Source organism: Sinohyriopsis cumingii, chromosome 2 (genome assembly GCF_028554795.1).
Source record: "Sinohyriopsis cumingii isolate HCF-2022 chromosome 2, ASM2855479v2, whole genome shotgun sequence".
NCBI classification, from domain to species: domain Eukaryota; kingdom Metazoa; phylum Mollusca; class Bivalvia; order Unionida; family Unionidae; genus Sinohyriopsis; species Sinohyriopsis cumingii.
In genome coordinates, this window is record NC_142962.1 from 79,383,579 (window position 1) to 79,406,640 (window position 23,062).

Here is a 23,062-nt window from a genome sequence, read left to right on the forward strand (position 1 = left end):
CATGATGATACACCACAAAGAAAGAATGATGGAAAAACAATGATAAAAGAGCGGAAAGAACAAGAAGTAACGGAGACCGAAAGTGATGAGGGAAACATGGAAAATGAGAGTGAGGACGACAGTAAAAATGAGGGATTCGGAACCGACACAGAATTTGACAGTATGACAGACGGGACGAGACATACCACGGAAACACAGTTGGAAAGAGACACGGAGACTGAAATGGACACTGGAGATAGGACAGACCCAACAACCAATAGTGATAATTCCAAGACACCGACTGACAATACTTGGGGGGGGGACCAGTTTCCCCCCTCCCAAATACCTAGAATCATTTTAAAATAACTTACTGTTTTAATAATATCATATTTTAACACTATTTTTTAAATCACATGTATATGCAATCAAAAGCGGCAACCTGGATAACAGCAAAAAATGGCGGGAAAAGACTTCCGTGTTTTGTCTATAAATGTTAATGGGTTTAATAAGGAAAAAATATTAAATTTAAGTAAAATGACAAATAATGACATAATATTTAAACAAGAATCACATAATGGATTCACAAAAGAACTAACAAATGAACGGAATTTTGCTTTTAAATAACTACACATGGAGAGATACAAGGGGGGGGGGTAGCAGTAATAATTAAAAATAAAATAGGATGTAAATGGGAAAGGAAGGAGGAGGGAATTTTATTTAAATGGAGACTTTTACACATAGTAGTTGGAGATATTCATTTAGTTAACGTATACTTTCCGGCAAATCAATACCAAAAGCAACAATTTATAGAAAAATTGTCAAAATATTTAGAGAAATATACCATGGAAAATCTTATACTTGGGGGTGATTTCAATTGGGTGGGGGATTCAATAGAAAGGAGGGGTCCTTTAACAACAAATGATCTTAGATTTAAACCTGAAATGGAACACTTTTTAAAATCTCATAAACTAACAGACATATATAGAAAATTGAATATGCTGAGAAAAGAATTCACGCATGAATATAAAATAGGAGAAGGGAGTAGACTTGATACATTTTTTGTAACCAATTTTGATAAAAATATATGTAGAGATGCAGGAATTATAGATTTCAAAATTTCACATCACAACCTGATCTTTTTAAATTTAGAAATAAAACAAAAATAGATGAGGTAAAGTAAAGGAGAATGGAAGCTCAACTGTAAAGTTCTAGACGAATCAGAATTCGTCAAAGAAATTAAAGAAGAAATAAAAGAGTTTAAAAATAAAGGAAATAGGGACAATCTCAAGTAATAGAAGATAACGTGATAGACGATTATTTAAAGGAAATAGAATGCGAGATGATATCATCAGAACATAAAGACTTATGTGATGATTTCATATCGACAAATGAAATAACAAGTGTCATTAAAAATTTAGCAACAGGGAAATCGCCAGGTAGAGATGGACTCGCCGCAGAATTCTATATTAAATTCTGTGGTGAGTTGTCGCTTATACTAGATTGGTTGTACAATAATATATTATTAAAAAATGATAAGATGACCAGCACGATGAGGGAGGGAATAATTACCTTAATATTCAAAGGGAAGGGGGATAGGGAAGAGCTAAAAACAATTGGAGGCCCATCTCCCTCCTTAATACAGATTATAAAATTCTAAGTAAGATTTTAGCAGAACGGGTAAAAACAAGGCATGGATAAAATCATTAATATAAATCAGACATGTGGAGCTAAAGGGCGTGATATTCAAAACAATATTTTAAGTATTAAAACAATTATCGATTTTATAAATATTTCTGGTCAAAAAGATACTATGGTACTTCTTGACCAGGAAAAAGCCTTCGACAGATTAGACCATAACTATATACAAAAATATTTTTTAAAATTGGATTTGGAACTAACTTCCAGAAATGGACCAAAATCCTGTACAACGGAATAACTTCAAGTGTACAGGTAAATGGCGCCAGTACAGGAAAATTTGAAATCCAAAGATCGGTGAGGCAAGGCTGCCCCCTATCTATGCTATTATACGTAATAGCAATACAAATTCTAAGTATAAAAATACGACTAAATAAACAGATTGAGGGCATCAAAGTTCCAAATATAAGAGAAGAAGTAAAATTGCTTCAACATGCAGATGATTGCACAAACTTCATTAGGGATTCCAATTCCTTCAAACACCTTATAAAGGAATTTGAAAACTTTGGTAAGGCTTCGGGATCCCGAATAAATCATGAAAAAAACAGAGATTCTAAAAATAGGAAACTGGAGGGGAAATCACTCTGGATCACCCCACAACAAATCAAGGAAAAGGTCAAAGCTTTAGGAATATACTTTGGCCAAAATGAAGAAAAGGAAAATTATAACCAAATAAAAAGTAAAATAAATGAAAATGTGAATATCTGGGCGCTTACGACACTATGTCTTATAGATCGGGCCCAAGTGGCCAAGACGTACATGTACGTCAACATCAGTTATATTACAAAATCTCTAGATTTTAAAAATGATATTTTAAAGATTTTAGACAATCGGATTATAGACTACATATGGGATTTCAAAACTCATTACATAAAAAAGGAAACTATTTATAAAGCAAGTGAAAGGGAGGGGGTAGCAATTCCTAGCCGACTACTTGTTAAATAAACAAACATTATTAATAGATTTAAAAGTTTAAAAACAAACCCTGACATACTGTGAGAGGGTCTTTATATAAATTACTTTGGCCTCTCAATGAGGCATAGAAAGGACATTTACCAAAACAACAAATTAAGTAGACTATTAGAAACACCGCGAAAATTTAAAGAAATTAAGGAAATTCTAGTTAAGTATAGGGACAGAAAATATATATGGGACCTAGAAAGGAAAAGTACTTTAGGATAAGGGAAGAAATCACCAATAAAATTAAAAGCACGGTAGAAATAGAAAACATACATATAAATTGGAAAAGAGCGTGGGGAAACTGAGTCAAATTAGGCTCACTTAAGATACAAAGCCTCTGCTTCAAATACATGCATAATGCATGGTTGACTGGAGAAGTCGGGGTGAGGCGGCATATGACCAGAGTCCCACAGAAATGCCCACTGTGTAAAAAAAACAATTTTTAGCAAGATTCATGCTATGATATACTGTGAGAACAGGAAGACTAAACGACAAAAAATAATCAAAGAAATTAAAAATAAAGAAACATACAAGACACAAAACATTCTATATTTAGACGGAAACTTCGACAAAAAACTTTTGTATCAGATTACTAATTACATAATCGACACTATGGCAGCATGTGGACAGGTTATCAAAATTGGACGTGACTAAACTGACACGACTCTCTACTAGGGCTAAGCAATCCCTTTACAATCTTTAAGGATAACAGCATGGGTATTAGAGAGGGAAGGACAGGGTTCTATATGGAGCAAGTACGATTGATGATGTCATGGGGCTATATCACAAGGCGCCACGCGAAGTGAACAGGCCCATGGAAGAGATTGGAAAACACGCCTTATATAAATTTTATAACACGTACAAACACACGCACTCACACATACACACAACAGTCTCTAAACTCCAATTATAAGGAACCTTCTTCTATCTTAAACCTCACCCCAGAAGAGTAAAAAATTTCCGGAAATTTTGGCAACTAAATAAATAAGAGATAGCCTGCTCGAGGTGGGAGAAATACAAATAATTAAACAAAGTACGGACCTCACCTCGAGCACAGTTAAAATCTCATGATATAGAATGCGAGAGCGACACATAATAGCATACGCATAAACCACTAAGGTTTTATTTTTATACAAGCACACCGCTGACTCGCCAAAATTCTAAATTTTATAAATCGTCTATTCAGAACAATACTCAGTAGAAAAAGATTAGACAACTGGGTTATAATCTGATAATAATTTGCTGTCTCAACATGGAAACATATATAGCAATCACACCATATAGCACACACATATAGCACACACGGGACATAGGTGACCCCTAGCAAGGATCAGCTATGAAAACTAGGGAAGGAATTCCGAGCAGGTGATAGAAACCGTTCTCGGATGAACAACCATATAGAAACACTAGGATTTCTTAGAGATACCCCAACCAAATATTTCTATAAAAATTTTTTTAAAAAAAATTCTTAATTCAAAATTCTTTTTTTTAAAAAATAACACATACAACATACCTTCGGGGGATACATAAACACATAAACACTTTACTATCTTTGGATAGGTGGGGGGGGGGGGGCATCTGTCTGGTGCCCCAATTTTTTTTTATAACATTTGTCAATAATATATCAAGATATATTTTTTTTAAATTATATATTTTTTAAATTTATTTATTTATTTATTTTCTATATATTTAATAAGTGTGCATTGTACATAATACAAATATTGATAAAACTTTATCTCTATTTAGCAATTAATTTTGTGTGTATATATATATATATATATATATATATATATATATATATATATATATATATATATATATATATATATGTGTGTGTGTGTGTGTGTGTGTGTGTGTGTGTGTGTGTGTGTGTACCATGTTTCCTTTGAGATCTTTCTGCTCCATTGCAACTCCAATGTCTACAACAGCAACTGTGATGTTCTTGCCTCTAAAACCCAGACTCCAGGCCAGCTCTATCCCCATGTCATAGTAGTTTCTTGAAATTACATCCTAAAAATGAAAATGTTTAACTTAGCTTTACAGCAGCAAATTCCTTTGAGTTAAGCTTGCTTCGTTTGTAACTTCTAATGCATATTTCTTTTCACAAATCACCTGTTTATTCATACAACATATATACGTTTATCCAGATATCAATCCACTTCATACTGATATAAAGAAAATAAAGAATGTGTGTGTGTGTGTGTGTGTGTGTGTGTGTGTGTGTCTGTGGGGGCGAAGGTGGGTGAATGTGGGTGTGTGTTTAACAAGTTTGGAGATTTGTTTCTCTTACCGGATAATTGGTTTCATTGACACTGATACTACTCGAAGGCTTTTGAGCGGTTGTAATAAACTGTTGAAGGTACTTCCTCATAACTTGTCTCTCAATTACGGGCACCTGAAATTATACATTTTTCTCTGTATTGCTTTATGTTGACCCAGTCTGACGTTGCATTATCAGTAGACTACCATTGAAAGACATGTATGTAGACAAGGCAATACCCCACTGCTAACGGCGTAGCATTCCGCTTTAAAATTACAGATTTATTTGTCTGACTAAATAACTAAGCGATCATTCAAAGCACAGAATGGAATCTCATGAAAATGGAATAACATGAACTGATTTGTGGTGTTAATTTTAAATAAGCCCATTTTAGATCCCAACCTTCGCCAAAGAGTTTCCACGCAGCCTACAACTGTTGTGTTATGAGGAATCCCCATCCCACCAGGAGCTGGTCCAGTCTTTAATAGCTGTTTGGGACAATCTCTCATGTAAAATGGGTTTGGGGCTAACTCCCATAGCAAAAGAGCCGTCCCTCACATTTTAGTACTCAAACTGTGTGTTTTTCAATGAAACACTGCCATTTGTTAACATTAAAAGGACTTGCCCCGTTGTAATGAGCTTTTACCCGCTTTTCTGTCACGAGTCGGCACTATTGTCACACTCGTCTCGAGAGTTCCCACAAAACAAAGCTAGTACTCTCTCACACGCGGCTTACATTGAAGAAAATCCTAATAGTTATATAACCCGATAGTTTACTCACATAGGCTAAACATGATGAGAATGTTTACTCGCTGCATGTGTCCGTCTCAGGTGAAATAAAAATGAGAATTCGAGCAGCGAACACTAGGGAGACACTAGATTATTCCTTGTTTTACTCGGAAAGTGAATTATTACTATTTTGAAATAAAATTATGACATAATTTATACCGGTGATGCGTCTAACACAACAATGATAAGGTACGATATATAATTGCAGGTGGTCCCTGCATGGCAGGCATCATGAGTACAGGGTTTTGTGTATGAACGAGTACTGCAAAGTTCACAGACAAATGACTAAATTGATTATAAATATGCCATCTCTATGTATTAAACAGTGAAACTGGACGAGGTTAGAAATAGGTTTTGCCAACAAAGCGGAGGTCAGGGGGCAATGATACAATAACAAAGAATGTCAAAACGGCGCTCAAGCTGGTAATGGATCAGCCGTGAGAGCACACGAAGAATACTTGCCCAAACTAGAAAGCGATTTGTTTCATAACATGTTAGCGGGTACGCACCCAATTATTGTTGTGGCACGAATGTTTCGAGCATACTCATACTAATGTTTGACTCGAGGCATTACGATTAATGGTTGATTGATTGTAAGCCTGAATCAATATCAGCCATCACTAGCCTAAACGAGCAGTTCCATAGAGGACTGTTCACCCATGGTAAATATGATAATATACTTGACGAACTACTCACGAACCGGGCTCGTCCACTAGCCCCACCACGATACTCGATCCAACGGTCAGTTCAGCTGAGTGTCCAGTCCAGCGACCTGTACCACAGGAAATTTGACGATTTCATAGACGAGCTTCTTAACGAAACTCAATTCCGGCAGAAAGACATGTTGTTGACGATCTGTCAGCCTTTGTTAAGCGACAGTGAAGATCAGTTATCGTTGTAAACGACTACTGTTCCCGGAAAAACACGCTTTCATATTTTCTAATGCCATGAGAACTCGTGCGCTGGATGTTTGGATGACATAACAGCCTGAAGATCGGGCCTTGTGTTGGCGCCACAGATAACACCTGGAGACGAAGCTAGAAGAGATCTTCGAATTCTTTCGAAACCAGATATAAATGTTTTGTCACGTTCAACACACGACGACTATCGTGTTTATGGTGAACAGCTGGTGGTTGACATGGTGCGGGACAATTACCACATACAAGCAAGTATCGCTGAAAGGCCCTGAAAGCTTATAATCTCAAGCTACGCATCTACATAGAAAACATGAAGGTGCAAGTTGTGCTGCATGACATGTACGACAACGGTCACTTCAATATAAAGGTCACTGAAACAACCACAACAAAGAAAATCAGCGACGTCCAAAATTATGTGAGAAAAATACATAGCGTATTCACTGGGGCATTAACAGTCTTTCGACAATCTCCAATGTATCAGCAGCAGCCTCACCAAGCTGGCCGTCTTCATAGATACACGGTCCACGATGGGCGTCTACAAAACATATATACATGAACAGCTAGGAGACGTTTAATAAAACCATGCTTTCGCCCGATCGATTCTACAGCTCAAGAAACCCTGCTCGCATAACAGAAAAGGATTCTGATTATTTGCAGATTTTGTTGAAGTCATTGACTGACAGAACTTTGAATATTGCCACGATCTCTACTAAAGGCTGTTGTGCTACCTCTAGCGGAAGAGTTTGAGACGTATCTTATCTGACACTTCGCAGAGAAACGGCTGCTTCGATTCGGCCGTGCTGAAGAAAATGGTGTTAAGCTCTAGGCGTTAACAGACACTGACACACACCTGTTTATTGGGCAAGATAATCGTTGAAGAATGGTGAGTTAGCATATCGCGAAAACGAATAACCAGATGAGCTCAGACTACGACAATGAAAGTCCGAAATTCCCACCTTTCTAGTAACAACTTCTGTGGTACAGTCTACCAATGGATGATGAATTTAAGTGGGTCAACTAGCCCGCTCTTGAACAGATTACAATGGACGTTCTAAAGAGCTACATTCTCTGAGGAGTTTCTGGACGCGCACAGCGACAAACTGCTGACACCAGAAGCAACGTGCATCCCAGATAACATGGTTTAGGAAATGAACTGGGTTGAACGTTCAGCTCCCAGTCCGCGAGAAAAAAGAGCGCTTTATTGTCCATTACCAGAATCTCAAGCTCGTCATTAGAATGGAATGTACCACGATACCTTTACCAGAAAAAGGCCATTCGTCATCAGATAACCGCCATAAGCATCAAACGAAGTTTCTACGCGAATAAAAATTCCCAGAAAAACGATCAATAGATGCCTGGCCTGGGATGTCGAAGCTCTCAGCCTAGGTCTGCATCCCGAGAGACCACATATAGTCGGTAGTACGGCGTTATCCTCCTTTCAGCTCTCCCGCCGCATACAGGTAGCGCAATATGGAATAAGTGGGCAGACCCTGACCTTTTAGGCTAACCGGCAGCATTACATATGATGAAGGCGTTGTTAGCATCAATGGAATTTTACCTATGACCCATGTTACCTCGCAATTTAAGGCCACCACAACAGTAGGCAGCCACAGGACCAACTCAGTGCTACGTTTTTGCAGTCTCGGAAAGCAGCTGATAGTGGTTTCCAAACAACCGCTTAGCTAAGGTACAGATTAACCTCTTCCTAACTTCCTGCGCTCAATGGACACTGGCCGCACCTCGCCACAAATGCAAGTTGTGCGTAGATAACAGTTGCAACACAGAGCCTGTAAACTGCCGGAGGGTCAATCGGTAACAGTGTCTGCCCCTTTAGAGTGCCCCGCTTATAGATACGTGTCAAGGAGTCTATGACTTTAGAAGTCTCCTTTGTGGTCAAGAGCTATTCATCCTTGTAACGACAGGCGACATCAACAACTGTCAGCATACACTTGAACACTTTTCGCCCAGCCGTGTCGTATGGTAGAAACAAACGGTCAACCACGTGTACCTTGTTTGGGGCTGAAAATTACACTGCGGTCTGGGGATTTTGCACGATGAGGGTTGATCAGTCAGCCACATCGCTTGCTTCTCCAGCCACTTGCTGGCTTCATCTTGCGAGACTTTAGCGGCTTCTGCCAACCTTCTGTTAGTTGCAACGTCTTTCCAGTAACTTCGATGTTGGTGGTATATTGCCACGAGCTTAGTATCTATTGCGTTTGTTCACGCACGGTTCCTATGCTATTGGTCTGCAAATGTGTAGCTACTGCTACATTTTGCTGGCGCCATAAAATGCCGACATTTGGCAGATTATAAATATTTATAGTCTACATAGACCATGACGGCAAGCCCTCCGACAATAAACATAATCTCGCCTTTTTGCTGTTTGTGCATGAACGCAAAACAGTCAGAAAAACTGAGCTTTCGGAGAGATGCATGCCGTCTCCTGCGTTTTCGAAAATCTCCTGTTCATACCCGCGCGCCGATTTTTCGATGCATTAATAAAATATTAAGCCAACAGTTTGTCCTGCTTTCCAAAATTGTTACAGAGAATGCTACATTTACTATTGCTCCTTCGATCATGACAGCAACACTGGCCATTATGCAACCCTAATAACATCGGCAGGAATGATGCCGTTTTTAGTTAGTATGTCCTGTGTCCAAGGGCTAAGCGCTGTAATGGTGAGAGCATTTGTTGCTTCTTCAAACTCTAGTAGGTCAAGGTCGACTGCTTGTATTCTTACCAAGCGTTGGGTAATCATTTTATACCCACTCTTAAGTTTGCTAGGTACTTCTTCATGGTAAAGGAGGAATCCGAGGTCTATAGCAATAGCGATGTAGATACATGTGGCCAGCTCCTAGTCCGTATGAAATTTGTGGGCATTTGTTTAACAATGAATGCCGGCACATGCGGTGTTTCTCGTTTCTACGGATTCACTGTGTTGTGCATCTGATCATTACTAAACTTGGCCAGAGTCTTCATACTCATGAAAACTCGGACGAGTTCTAAAAACACTATTATGGAATAATAAACATCACGGCCACGTTTCATCAAACAATTTATGACAGTTTTGATCATAAGACAATTTCTTGAATGTTTTACTGTGAATTGCGCTTATGAATAAAACGTGATTTCATTTTATTTTCTTATATATAAGCTATTTCTACACAACCTGTATAAACTATTGTCTACAGTTAATGCTTAGGTGGACGATTAAAATTTTGCTTAACGATCATCTCAAGATGTTTAATAAAAACGGGGGCCCTGATTTAATGGCACGTTTTGCGAAGCATCCATCGGTTCGTATGATTCTCGTGCTTTTATAATTTGGACAGGTGACCTATTTTTAACAAAACTGATCTTTATCAGCAAGAGTCAAGCTGACATCAAAATACTACCAACATTGGACGAATTTGCTACCTCTTAAGTATGAACAATGATCTCATTTCAGTTCACCTACAGAACTACATTTTATATGAATATGAAGAAACAATGCCATCACATCAATGTTGGCCAGACTTGAAAATATCAATCTCAGGTTTGTTAGGGAGGATTAACGAGGATTAGCGTCCGACGATTCCACGATGAGCCAGTGTTTCCCCATGATTTTACCTACTTTGGGGTTGTCTGGATGGTAGGACAGGATAAATGGTATCCTCTCAGCCTTTTCCTTCTTTCCATAGTTTAGTAGGTCATCGCCGTTTGTTTCTTTAGCCCTTTGGGTTGCCTCCGGTACTATCCAGACAAATTCAAAGTAGGTAAAATCATCGGGAAACAATGGTCCATCGTGGAATATCAGATCAAAAAACATCAAGGATATCCTAGTCAGGGCGAAGCTAACACCAATCACTAATCAAGAACCACCCACCACCCCAGTCAATATGGCCCTTGTGCGATAAAAGGTGCAAAACCTGTCAACATATGTTAGAGACCAGGACATTTTCTAGCACAGTGACTAGAGAAAAGCTAAACATACATGGTCCAAACAAAACGTGCAAAGCAAAGAATGTCATTTATCTCTTCACATGTAAGATCTGTAGCCTTCAGTATGTCGGAGAAACTGAAAAGCTAAACAAAAGGATCAACCTTCATATATATAACTGGATGACAAAAAAGCTGTACAGAAGCCTGGTCGCAAAACACTTCTCCTCCCCTGGCCACACTTTCAGTGATATAACTCTTACTGGAATTGCTCACAACCCAAATGGAGTTCCCAAACCAGGAAAGAAAAGGAATCTTACTGGATACGCCGCTTTAGAACATTAAAACCAAGCGATTTAAACCAAGAAGACTACAAAAAACAGCCATGCACAAATAAAATTGTCTTATTGCAGGCCAACACATTTTCTTTTCAATAATTCTCTATATTTTCTTGTTAGTCACCCAATAACCTATAATTACGACTATAACAATGCAATATCCGGGATATAATTTGCGCGTACATAAATTTACATACAATCACAAATATCGTTATGGCTCATCTATTTCTAGTGCAAGATAAAATATTTTCCAGAATCCGCAACAACTTGAAATAAACTAATTAACATATAATAAATTTAGAAATTTTTTTCCTGTAGAAATAGTCATGTAAAGTTTTGCAAACACAAAGGTTTTTCTGTTTTATTTATTTGTCATATCTATGTTTTGTATTTGCCTTTGAAAAAGACTCTTTAAGAGTCAAAAACACTGTCAGTCAGTTTACTGCATTTATCCTAATCAATCTCTGACACACGTGATCCCCTGCTGGACACCGCTCCGGTGGCCTAGTGGTTAGAGCGTCCGCCTAGGATGCGGGAAGTCGTGGGGTCGTTCCCCGGCCGAGTCATACCAAAGACTTAAAATGGTATTAACAGCTGCCGCGATTGGCGCTCAGCATTACGAGGTTAGTGCTAGGACTGGTCGGCCTGGTTTCAGGATAATGTGACTGGGTGGGACATCATGCTACATGTCTGCGGCATGATGCCCCAGTGCTAAACATCACTATAAACTGTCACGCTGCAGATATCGTAGCGATATGACTGAAAAATTGTTAAAGCTACGTTAAAAATCTAAATCACACTCACACACATTCACATTCCCTGCTGGATCCAGTGCACTTGAAAGGACTATTGTTCGCCATATTATTTGTATTATATATAAATATAAATATAAATATATATATATATATATATATATATATATATATATATATATATATATATATATATATATATATATATATATAAAGTTACAGCAGCCATTATTGATATATTTTTAAGTTATTCTCAAGTCTGAGTAAGACTGGCTTAAACATCAAAACACAAAAGGCTAAGTACTGCAAAAGGCGCATAACTCCTGTAAGCATTAGCAATATGGCACGCACGGCTTTGAAAGTTGCGCCCGACACATCGTCTCGATGTAAGTAACAACTGAATCAATAATTATAAGCCGAATATACAAACCGGTTCTATACAGCCCGAACACGAGTTTGAGAAAGCCGGACAGGCAGAAGCGACGAGCCATTACATTATACGACCTGTATGTATTACGCCTGACGTATAATGGCATTAAACGCTACATTATTAATTTAATAAGAAAAACTTAATATACGTCATATCTAAATCTATAAATGTTGCTAGCAAGAAAATAACAGAGAGAGTTGGTGACCGAGTGGATAACATTACAAAATATAAAGTTTCAAAATTGAAAATAACAGGCTGTTGATCCGATTACCGTGTACGCCTATCTACTCACCAGGTGATGACTTTCAAGATTTTGATCCGTATGACGGAAAGTACCATTGTTCATCCGTGGAATAATCGACTCCGAACTCGTGTACGTTTCGTCAAGCGTATAAAAATAAATCTATAAATATGACATCGGTTGGATAAAGAGATGGATTATTATTTTCAGTTGTTGTCATTTTTGTTAAAGCACATAGTTTGAACTGCTTAGTTTAAGCCTATTTATTGTACAATGATTGCTAAACATTAATCGCTCTCACTGGCTCCCTGGGCAGGACCAGTACTATGACCCATGTGGACTATGTATCTTGATCAAGGATAAATAGCACTGCCACGGCAAGGATTGATGCCCCGACCTCTCGATCTGGAGTCTGAAGCTCTACCATTGAATCACTCATTCCACCCCGCAATGGTTAATTTTATTTCAAATATCTTCATTGGTTGTAGAGGTATTGAAGCTGGAGCCCAGCAGATGAAAAGGATTTAGATATCAACTTTGAGAATAATTTCTGACGTGATTTATTGGAATGACGCCACATACACGACATAAAAACAGACCAAGACGTCGCCACCTCCGTGCAGACGCTGCCATATCGTATGCAAATCTCGGACATTGCAACATAAACAGCATGAGGTCAATAGTTTACACAGGTGGTTTCTTATCTTTGAAGGGTCATTGTAGTAAAGACTTTTGTGGAAAAAAAGTCAATTTAATTCAGCACGAATTATAACCGGGGGTGGGGGTGGACTAGGGTCACTATTTTATTAAGTGAGATGACAAAGCAGTCGCTATTCTATGGCGGGGCAAAGAACGTTGTTTCGGACCAGCTCACGGGTAGTAAGGGTGGTGGAGGTCCATAAGCCCTCAGTACATGTTCACACCAGTTTAAGAGGGTCCGAAAGTGTTCGACCGGGGGTGGGTGGGGTTCTTATTAATGTCAGAGTTTCGCATCTACTCATGGAATTTGGTAATAGCAAATTACACTTTTCGAATTTTAATTACTAAAAATGATATTAACCATGCTAGCCTAAGGCATACCAAAATTATACTTTAATGTGGCATTAAGAGTGCTCTCAAAACTCACTTATTTCGACAGCAAGAACAAACTTAAAGACCTAATAATGTTTCCTACCTTAAATATTCTCAGCATGTTTTTTCTATGTTTTCTAATTTCATGGTGTTTGTGTTTGTAATCATATCATTATGATTTTTTTTTATCTTATAGGTGTTATCTAATATTGTAAAGCGCTTAGAGCTTCTAAAGATTAGGTGCTATACAAATTCCTTATTATTATTATTATTATTATTATTATCAAACTATGAAAAAGACCACGTGAGAATTGACCCACATCTCTTAAAACCTTTATGTTGATGATAGTTTCTGTCTAATAAAGGACATATCGACAGATTCTGCACCTTTTGATTAGACAAATTATATGCATGCAAATTTACCATCGTATAGTATTAGCAGAAATTTTTTCTGACTTATCAAAAAAGCAATGATGTCGTCCGGACACTTGCGTCAATAGCGACTTTTTAGGTTAATAAATTGTGTATGTTGTCGCATGATGAAAATTATGAATCAAATTTCATTGATAATGATATCGTTAAATTTTCGAAATATATACAATTGAATTATGAGTTAGCTTTTAAGGAGTTCTCATAACGGCCCTTATTTTTTAGATATGTTCCTATTATTTATACTAATTTAGGTCATTATTTCAAAATGTGGTAATTAGTAATTATGAGATTTAGCTCTAAACTATATTAATATAATTTGATATTGTAATGGCCAACTTCATCATCAGTTTATGTAATATGCATTAAAGTCTAGAAATTTAGGACTTTGGTCTGAATGAATCGATCTTGGACATGAAATGACAGGTTTGCTAACATTGTTTGTTTGTTGGGAGGGCGTAATGGGGGAATTTTGTTTTGCTTTTCTTGCTTTTGTCTTTTTATTTTGTTATAATTTAGTATTGATTTATGTGGTGGGGTGTGGAATTTGCTGTTTACGTAAGCTTCGACTAAAGTCACCATGCGGTAGTAAAATTTTGGCCTAATCCACTCGTCAAATAGGCATTCCATTTTGTACGTTACCGAACGTTGTAGGCCTACTAATGCCGTTCATAGCTAAAATCCACCTGCAATGTACCCTCACCGCTCTACCTGTATATTGGGTAGACCAGACAAACTATGGTATGTATTTTCAAGAAGACAGATATGCTTGGCCACTTTGGTAATCCAACACTGCATGTATTGATTTTATCCTAGTCAACATACCTATACCTTTCTTTTTTGTAGGATGATAGTAAGTATATATACTATTTATACCAAAGATTTTGATTACCAAAGTGGCCAAACATATATATATATATATATATATATATATATATATATATATATATATATATATATATATATATATATATATATATATATATATATATATATATATATATATATGTGTGTGTGTGTGTGTGTGTGTGTGTGTGTGTGTGTGTGTGTGCCGGTTTTCCGTAGAGCAAGGAGAACTTAATTATTAGATACCTTATCTCCGATAGCGGACTTGAATTCGTCGAGCAGAGTCGTGTTGTCTATGGAAGACCTATTTGGTTGTGCTGTATTTTTGAATAAATACAAATCCAACATTACCTGTTTAAAGGGGAAAAAAGTCAGTAACAGTAATAGTTTCACTATCAATGGTCAAAACATTACAGTCAATAATAGGAGCAAAAGATGACCATGATTATAAAGACCTTGACAAATACAATAACACAAAAAACTGAATAATAACAAAAGCAATAACAATAATAATGATAATTAGGAACGATTTAAATCATACTGATGATGGCATTCGTTATAGGAGCAGTAGTTACAGGTTTGGTGATATTTTGTTCTTTTGGTTTTTCTTTTTTAAATTATGAGCAATCTTTAAAAGTAAATGACAGGTATGAGTCTGTCTGTACAAGTCTTCTATATAAACTATGCATAAACTACCACATGCCACAATTTTCCATTTCAAAAGGAAAGCAGTATTGTATAAGAACAAACTTTGAAAATAGTTGTCATAAATCAGGAGATACAGTACAATCACTCCCCCCCCCCAATATGTCAGTTTCCAAGTAAAGAGCATTTAAGTCATTGTTTATTTCTCTTTTCACCAATTCTGAATTTAGTGTAATTATCAAACGATGTACTGTATTGCCTGGATATGGTATATTACGAAATTTATACTTTGGTATAAATCAAAGACCAGTTTAGTATTTATCTGGATAACAAATTCAAAACAACGGTTAATATAGATGTTAGCAACTGCTACATTATTGGTGTAGTAGTGGGACACTATACGGACAATGGGACTTGAATGTTAAATGAGGAGGGTTTTACCCTACGGACAAGATTTATACGGACAAAAGGTTGGGACTGTATACGGACAAAAGGTTGGGACTATACACGGACAAGGGAAAGATGAGCATGTATAGGGTCTATAGGAATGGAACAGGTATGGTGACGTCACTGTACTGGACATTGGTAACAATGCTTCAAAGGGCTGACCTAAATCGGGTGAAATAGAGTGGGGAAAAAAGATGGAACACTTACATCACACAAACATAACAAACACAAACAAATACACAAATATGGCAAAGAGAATATACATCTTTTCGAGGCAATGGAGTGGCCCTGAAAAGGGTCTTTGGTTTTTATGATATCACCATTCAGTTAACATAGAGGGCATTGCACATGTCTTCTTCTCTTTCTCAAACTTCGTCTGACCTCTGGTCAGTAGATTAAAACTCACTTCAGACAGCCATGTCTCTCCACATAGATCATTCGTTTCCCAACGGTCGTTTCGGTGATCTTAATTGTTTTCCATGATGATTTGACATACATGGGTAAGTCCGTGCAAAACAGCATCGACGATACGAGGGTAGATGATTCTACGTTAGTCCACATCTTGTCGTGAGGACAAGTGAAGAGAATGAGTTGAATCGGGGTTATTTATACTGGAAAAGCGGATCGAAACGGATTGAGTTCCTTCACCAATGCCAGAATTCAGTCACAGTGCGGAGTCTGTCTTCTAATCCAAAGAGATCTACGTGTGACGTCACATTCCCTATATAGATACGCTAACGTCTCTGCGCAGTGAATCAATGCGACATTATCTTGAAATATGACGGAAACTAAGACGATGAATTGGGGTGCACCGGCCGTGGAGATGAGAAGTGATGGCATAACAGCGGTTACCAAAGTAAACACTTTCCCACTTCCAGAAGAGACTGATTGTAATTGGTATTTAGTGGATTTTCTCTCTTCTTTGCAAGAATTGGGTCTGGTATCAGCACCTTCGACCGCTTCTCCTTCTTTACCGTATGTCGAGGATTTTAAACAGGGACAGAAAGAAGAATTGGATAAATTTTTGCAACCAAGAATCAGAAGTTACTTTCCTTCTTCAACATCAACAGCGAGAATAAGATGCAAGAAGGAAACGACAGGAAGAAGAAGCAGAGAAGAAACAAGGTCTAGAAGAAAAGGAGGACGGTGAAAGTCAAACGGTGACGGTAATCTTAGACATTTTAGCAGAGATAAGGGGTCTGAAACAAATGTATCAGACTTCTTTAATACGACCCAAGAGAAAAAGATCTTCCCGAGCCAAATATCCCAACCCTGGTGACACATCTACTACCCCTGAAATACCCACCCTAGTGATTTCTAACTAATCATCGACAGGAGCAGGTCCAGACGTAGGCCTTGGCCGTGGCAAAGGGATAAGGCAATTAAAACTCATTACGTCTAGTTCCTAGGTTTGTTTTAAAAAACAAAACACAAACACCCAACTGTCCTTTTCAGGACCACCAACCTCTCTCAAAAAGAGATATATTCATTTTGCCAAAATCAATTAAAACTCAAAATCTCCTTTTTTCCCATGATGAACGTTTGAGTTCATGAGTACTGGTCCTTATTCTAACAAATCAAACCCAAGAGACACTTACGTTTTCTTTCTGGTCTATTCTGATTCAAATTTACAATCCACTGTCACAACACAACACTTTAAGAAGTTCATTATCTTCTTCTGTGGATTTTCACTTCCTCTTTTTTTTAAATTTCTTCACTTTCACAGATTTTTCCTCCTCTTCTTCCTTACTTTTTTCGTATTCGTTTCTTCTCTTTCTTGACACGTTTGGGTTCTTTCTTTTGAGAAGGTACCTCTTCTTCTTGTTCTGAACCCCTCTCTTCCTCCTGCTCCTGTTGTTTCTTTTGGCAGTCTGAAGACCAATGTCCTTTCTCTTGACAACGCTAACAGGTATCTTTACTTTTGTATTTTCTGACACCTGTCTTTCGTTGACGGTGTGGGCATTCAGAAGACCAATTCCTTTTCTTCTGACAGATATAGGAAGTACCTTGACTTTTATCTCGAAAGGAGAGAGAGTAACCCGTCATCTTCTCTGAAGAAAACTTTCGTATGACACCTCGCAAAGCTCTGATCAGAAATTCGATCTGTGTTGGCTCTAACAACGTTCTGGAAGGCTTGAGAGTGAAATTAATACTAGGAGGGAAGACAAAAACCCTTTACATAGGGAAGACACTGGCCTGACAGTGATATAGGGGACCCTGGCGTTTAAAATGTAGTCGTTTGACTTTTTGAAGTCAGGATGAAATGATCGCATCATTGCGTGGAGAAAGGAGAAGAAAGTGAGAGGCAGAAACGTAACCTATCGCTTTGCACAGTAGCTGAAGTTTTGGCTCAAATCCATGCCAGCAATGTTGAAGATGACACAAGTGAGCCAGGATCTAGGCCCAGAGAGTCTACACCAAACCATCGTCCGCCACCAGTAACCCCTGAAAAGTGCTACCACATTCGTGAGACGGATAAAGGTTAATCTAGAAAATTTAGAACCACGGCCTACACGTATACAATGAAATTTAAAGATATCAAGTCCAGCGTACCGCTGCAGAAAGCAGAAGAGTTCATCACCGATGTGTATAATTCTTTGCTAACCACACTGAAACGGCAATGTGAAGTCAAAGAAGACGATCACTTGAGACTTTCCCATAATCACGACAGTCTGAAGTCCCCCGTTCGGATGGAGTTTAGCCCTTCAAAACTGACATCTTCCAAAGTCATCGACAAAATCCAACACGTTCAACAATTCAACGACAAGTTTCACATCACCGATGGAAAAGCGACACTATTCATGACCCACGTTTCTCTTCCCAAAGGGACCGGACGCGGACGCAAAAAGGTGTTATTGGTAGACAACCTTCGCGGCATCAATCGTAGCCTTGTCCATATTAACAATCCGCATGACCAGATGTGTTTAGCCATGGCTATTGTGGTGGGACGAACGTATGCTGACAAGAACGACAGGGCAGAATGGACAGAGACTGGTAACCTATTCAAAGATCGGACCGAGCCAAACAACAAAGAGAAGCAGAACTCCTGTTACAGCAAGCAGGGCTATCTAAAGACACACCCTGTGGAAATCCTGAAATGCAAACATTTCTGCACGCTACACCTTGAAAGTACACCCTCAAGAAGTGCGTGGACCTCTATTGTTTCGAGGCAAAAATTCCAAAGACGGAATAATACATTCACATCTATCATCACGATGACCATTTCGATGTCATTACCAGAATCAACGCATTCCTGGGAGAAGGTTATTATTGTGAGAAATGTGGCTATGGCTATAACATTCGAGAGCAACACAAACATTATGGATCGAAATGTGAGCGATGTTTGGCCTCTATAACATGTCTTGACGAAGGACAAAAACGAGTGTGTTTCAATGCTTGGCAGAGCACTTTTGTCAGTCCTACTTGTTACCAACGGCATCGAAAGACATAATTTTCACAGCGGAAAAGTGCTTGTCAACTCCTGAGATTGTTTTCTACTTGTGACAAGGCATACGTACCAATAATACCAAGGCTCACGTATGTTCAGGAAAGAAACGATGTCACATTTGTCACATTTGTCGGGGTAAGATGGACAATTTCTTCTCAAATACCTTACGGAACCAGGTATCGAACGTCCTAAATGACTTTGAACGGAGCCAAAATCATTTCCATACAAGTGGAACAAGTGCAGTTTAAAGATTCAATGAGTTACTTGGCCATGCCTTTGAGCCGAATACCGAAAACATTTGGAATGACATAAATGGTCAACGCAACGCTATTTGACGTACTTATTCAGTACTGAAGAAAATCAATACGCCATTCTACCCCATGTGCTTGATGCTCACTACTACGACCCCGACAACATGCGCACCGAACAACGAGAAGCTTTCTACGATTGTTACCACTCTCAAGTTTCGGACTCCTTCGACTTTCAGGAAGAAATGGAAAAGTATTTTTGATCTGACGCGAACATTTTACGGCGTTGCTATGGAAAATATCGAGAAATGTTCCTGAAGCATGGGGGGATCGCTCCTTTGAAAGAAGCCTGAGTGTACCGCCCACGATTCATACCCGAAAACACCCTGCCTGTCATTAGGCCTCAAACGATCAATTTTGTCAAACGTTAAGACTCGGTCAAAGCCGTACGCTGGCTACATTACTTGTGCGACAAGGAAGACTAATGGATCCAACATGTCCAATACGGAGAAGGCGAAAAGATCATCGTAAGGTATTCGGTGGATGGCTGAGACTCATAAAACCCCAAGATCGTGTACGAATTTAACGAGTTATTATTTCACAGACTAGTAAAAGTCACTTTTAAACCCGAGTTAGTCACAATGCCATTAGAAGTACCCGACACCTAGGAAAATCAATCCCTTAAGGACAAAACTGTCGTTGACATCCGCATTCCCAAAAGACAATTCCGGATGGACTCCTTTTGACTGTGCCAAATTTAGAGACTCTAAGAACAATACACACTGTCCCTAGGCAACCACACCTTCGTCAAAACAAATGCGGTACAGTGACTTGTTTATACTCCCCTTTAGTCGTTCTGATGTGTAATTTATCCATATACTTAACCATTTAGCTTATATGTATTTTTGTCTTTCGTGTTCAAATTCAAGAGTGTTTTTGAAATAAACGTGTCCTTAAAAAAGTATAAAAACTCTTGTCTTCTCCAACTTCGGGTCAAAAGTGACATTCCCTCCACTATGGCTACCTCTGCTGTCTCTGCTCCTTCTTCCTCCACTTTCAATGTCATCGACGAAAATTTAGATCGTACTAGTTGTGAGGCCTTTTATATTCGCCACCCATTAACATGTTAATTGCTGCACCGAGCGGTTCAGGAAAAAACGAATTCGTCAAACGTTTGATCGAACATAAACATCATTTTATCGATCGCCTACCTCAACGTATCCGGTGGTGTTACAAAGAGTGGCAATCGGCGTACAGCTTCCTGCGAGAACGTCAAGGCGATTCCATCGTATGTAATGAAGGAATTCCTGGCGAAGCCGACGGGATCGTGTTTGACCCCGGTCAAACCCATTTGGTCATCTCCAACGACATGCTAGGAGAAGATGAAGAAGAAATTTAACTGTGGTTTACACACAAAGAGCATCGTGGTAATGCCAGTGTCATTTACATCATCCAAACTTTATTTCAACAACGTAAAGCCCACCGCACCATCAGTATCAATACTCATTACGTGGTCTTGTTTAAAAGCCCTATAGATAAATCGCAAGTGCAAGTGTTAGCCAAACAGTTACAAACGCCTTGGCTGACTCGTGGGAACGACGATGTCACTCAAGCCCCACTCGTCTATTTACTCGTGGATTTAAAACCCACCAGCCCCGATTATTTGCGATTTCGAACCCAACTGTTTCACCACTGTCGTGTAATTGTCTCCGTCAACTTAATATATATATATATATATATATATATATATATATATATATATATATATATATATATATATATATATATATATATATATATATATATATAAAATCTTCTTCCGGTCAATTTGATTCGTGCCTTGTGCGGCTTCAGTCGCGAAGAAAATCAACAATTTCGTGCTCGTATCTTAGAAGCCAGTCACAAAGAAGTCTTAAGATGGTTTACGGTGACAGCAAGCCAATTATTGCCAGGCATCATTCCCATTCCACATCAAAACATATGCTTTGACGCAATTGGCAGATCTCCGCACACTCAAAGCAAAAAGTAAATCATTTTGAAACCTGGAGGTAGCGGTTCTCTAGGAGGTGTCATCATTCGCTCCCTCTTAAAATAAGATCCCAATGCCCCCAAAGTCATCCTCAAGAAATAAGGCCACTATCCGATCCAAAGGTACCAAGAAAATGAAAAAGAGCAGCCGTGTCAAGACCCGGTCACAATCGCAGAAAAATAAAAGTCCCCAGAAAAAGAAAAAGAAAAGACTCCATAAAAGAAACCAGAAATCAGCCTCTACCCACTAGACATCAACTGCGGACAGGGTGCAACCTTACATTCCCAAACCACGACCTGCCGCGACGGTGACCGCATCTCCAGTAGCCACAGGTTCTTCAATTTTTCGGTTGCTGAGTCAAGCCAAATTTTACACCCGTTCTTACTAATTTGATGAAACAATGGAAACCCGTGTCTCCCTTGTCTCCAAGAACTTCCCTTCCAGTAGTATCACCCTCCTCCTTTTCAGCTGCAGTGGCCGCTGATCACAAAGTACCTGCTCCCAAAATAAAAGTCCAAAACAGATCAGGCATGTTACAGAGTTTACTTGATTTACTTAAGCAAGAACGAAGTGATGCCTGTCATCAAGGTGATACGACGTAAAGGTAATCAATGGCGACGCATTCCAGTATAACAAAGACCTGGGGTAAATTATGGGTATCAGTGTTTTTGTTGTCCGAAACATTCAAAGGTGTCCCTTAAACGAAGTTCACACCATCACCATCGCCGTTCTCCTGTTCAAAAAGGAAAAGGGAATCTTCCTTGCTGTAGGTGTAACTGTAACTACAAACAATACGCTACAAAAGCAGACGTGAGAAACGTTCCATTTTAAATGGACAGTCTCGTCGTTGGACCCGACATCCGATAAAACGCTCAGCCAAGCGTCGACCTCTACACCATAAAGACACATTCGTCCCCAAAAAAAGAGGAGCACGTAAAGGCGAGGATTTTTTTGGCTCTGGGATGGTAGAATATGTGTTAGAACAGTTTGGTTTTCCAAAAATAATCCAACAATACCCCCAAAAAAATAAGATAAACGGACGCATGTCGAGCGATGAACTTCAGTGTATTTTGTGCTCTTGAACACCAAAAGATGTCCCCAGAAAGAAGTGAACATTATTACCATCGTCGATCTCCTGTCAAAAAAGGAAAAGAAAAAAGCAAAGGACAATCTCGTCATCCAAAAATACGGCTAATCAATAATTGACGCCTACCCCAGAGAAGACACACTCGTCTAAAGAAAAAGAGAAGCAAGCAAAGGGGATGATTTTTGGCGATATAGGGAAAAAAATCATTTGTGACGAAGCGATAGTCCAAAAATAAGATAAAAAGGCGTGTCACAAGTCATGGACGTCAGTCTATTTTTGAGTGTGAAACGGAACAAACAAACAAAGATGTCACCCCCAGAAGCCATCCCTCTTCTACCCCAAAGGAAAGAAAAGGAAAGGACTTCCTCGTTTAGCCAAACATTGGGACGTGTTTTCCGTCCTGTCTAATGTTCATGCACCCATGCGAAAACAAATCATTTAAACCGACTCCAAAGACATCATCGATACCTAGTGCGAATGTTGTCTAAATGTATTGAAAGGAACGATACATTTTTCTCAACATCAGAAAGAA

The 23,062-nt window shown here is 38.7% G+C and overlaps 1 protein-coding gene across 3 annotated transcripts in view; it reads right to left on the reverse strand.

Annotated features, from left to right (window-relative positions):
• The window catches only part of LOC149805254 (furin-like protease kpc-1), a 69,469-nt gene that overhangs the window by 36,446 nt on the left and 9,961 nt on the right, over window positions 1–23,062 (reverse strand). For all 3 annotated transcript variants that reach the window (XR_016418409.1, XM_089948874.1, XM_089948886.1), the window contains exons 2-4: window positions 14,873–14,977; window positions 4,925–5,029; window positions 4,510–4,644 (exon numbers count right to left, since the gene is read on the reverse strand). Coding sequence is in view for 2 of the 3 variants with exons in the window: in XM_089948874.1 (XP_089805000.1) it covers window positions 4,510–4,644; window positions 4,925–5,029; window positions 14,873–14,977 (345 nt within the window). In the remaining variant the exon portion in view is untranslated. The remainder of the gene's footprint in view (window positions 1–4,509; window positions 4,645–4,924; window positions 5,030–14,872; window positions 14,978–23,062) is intronic.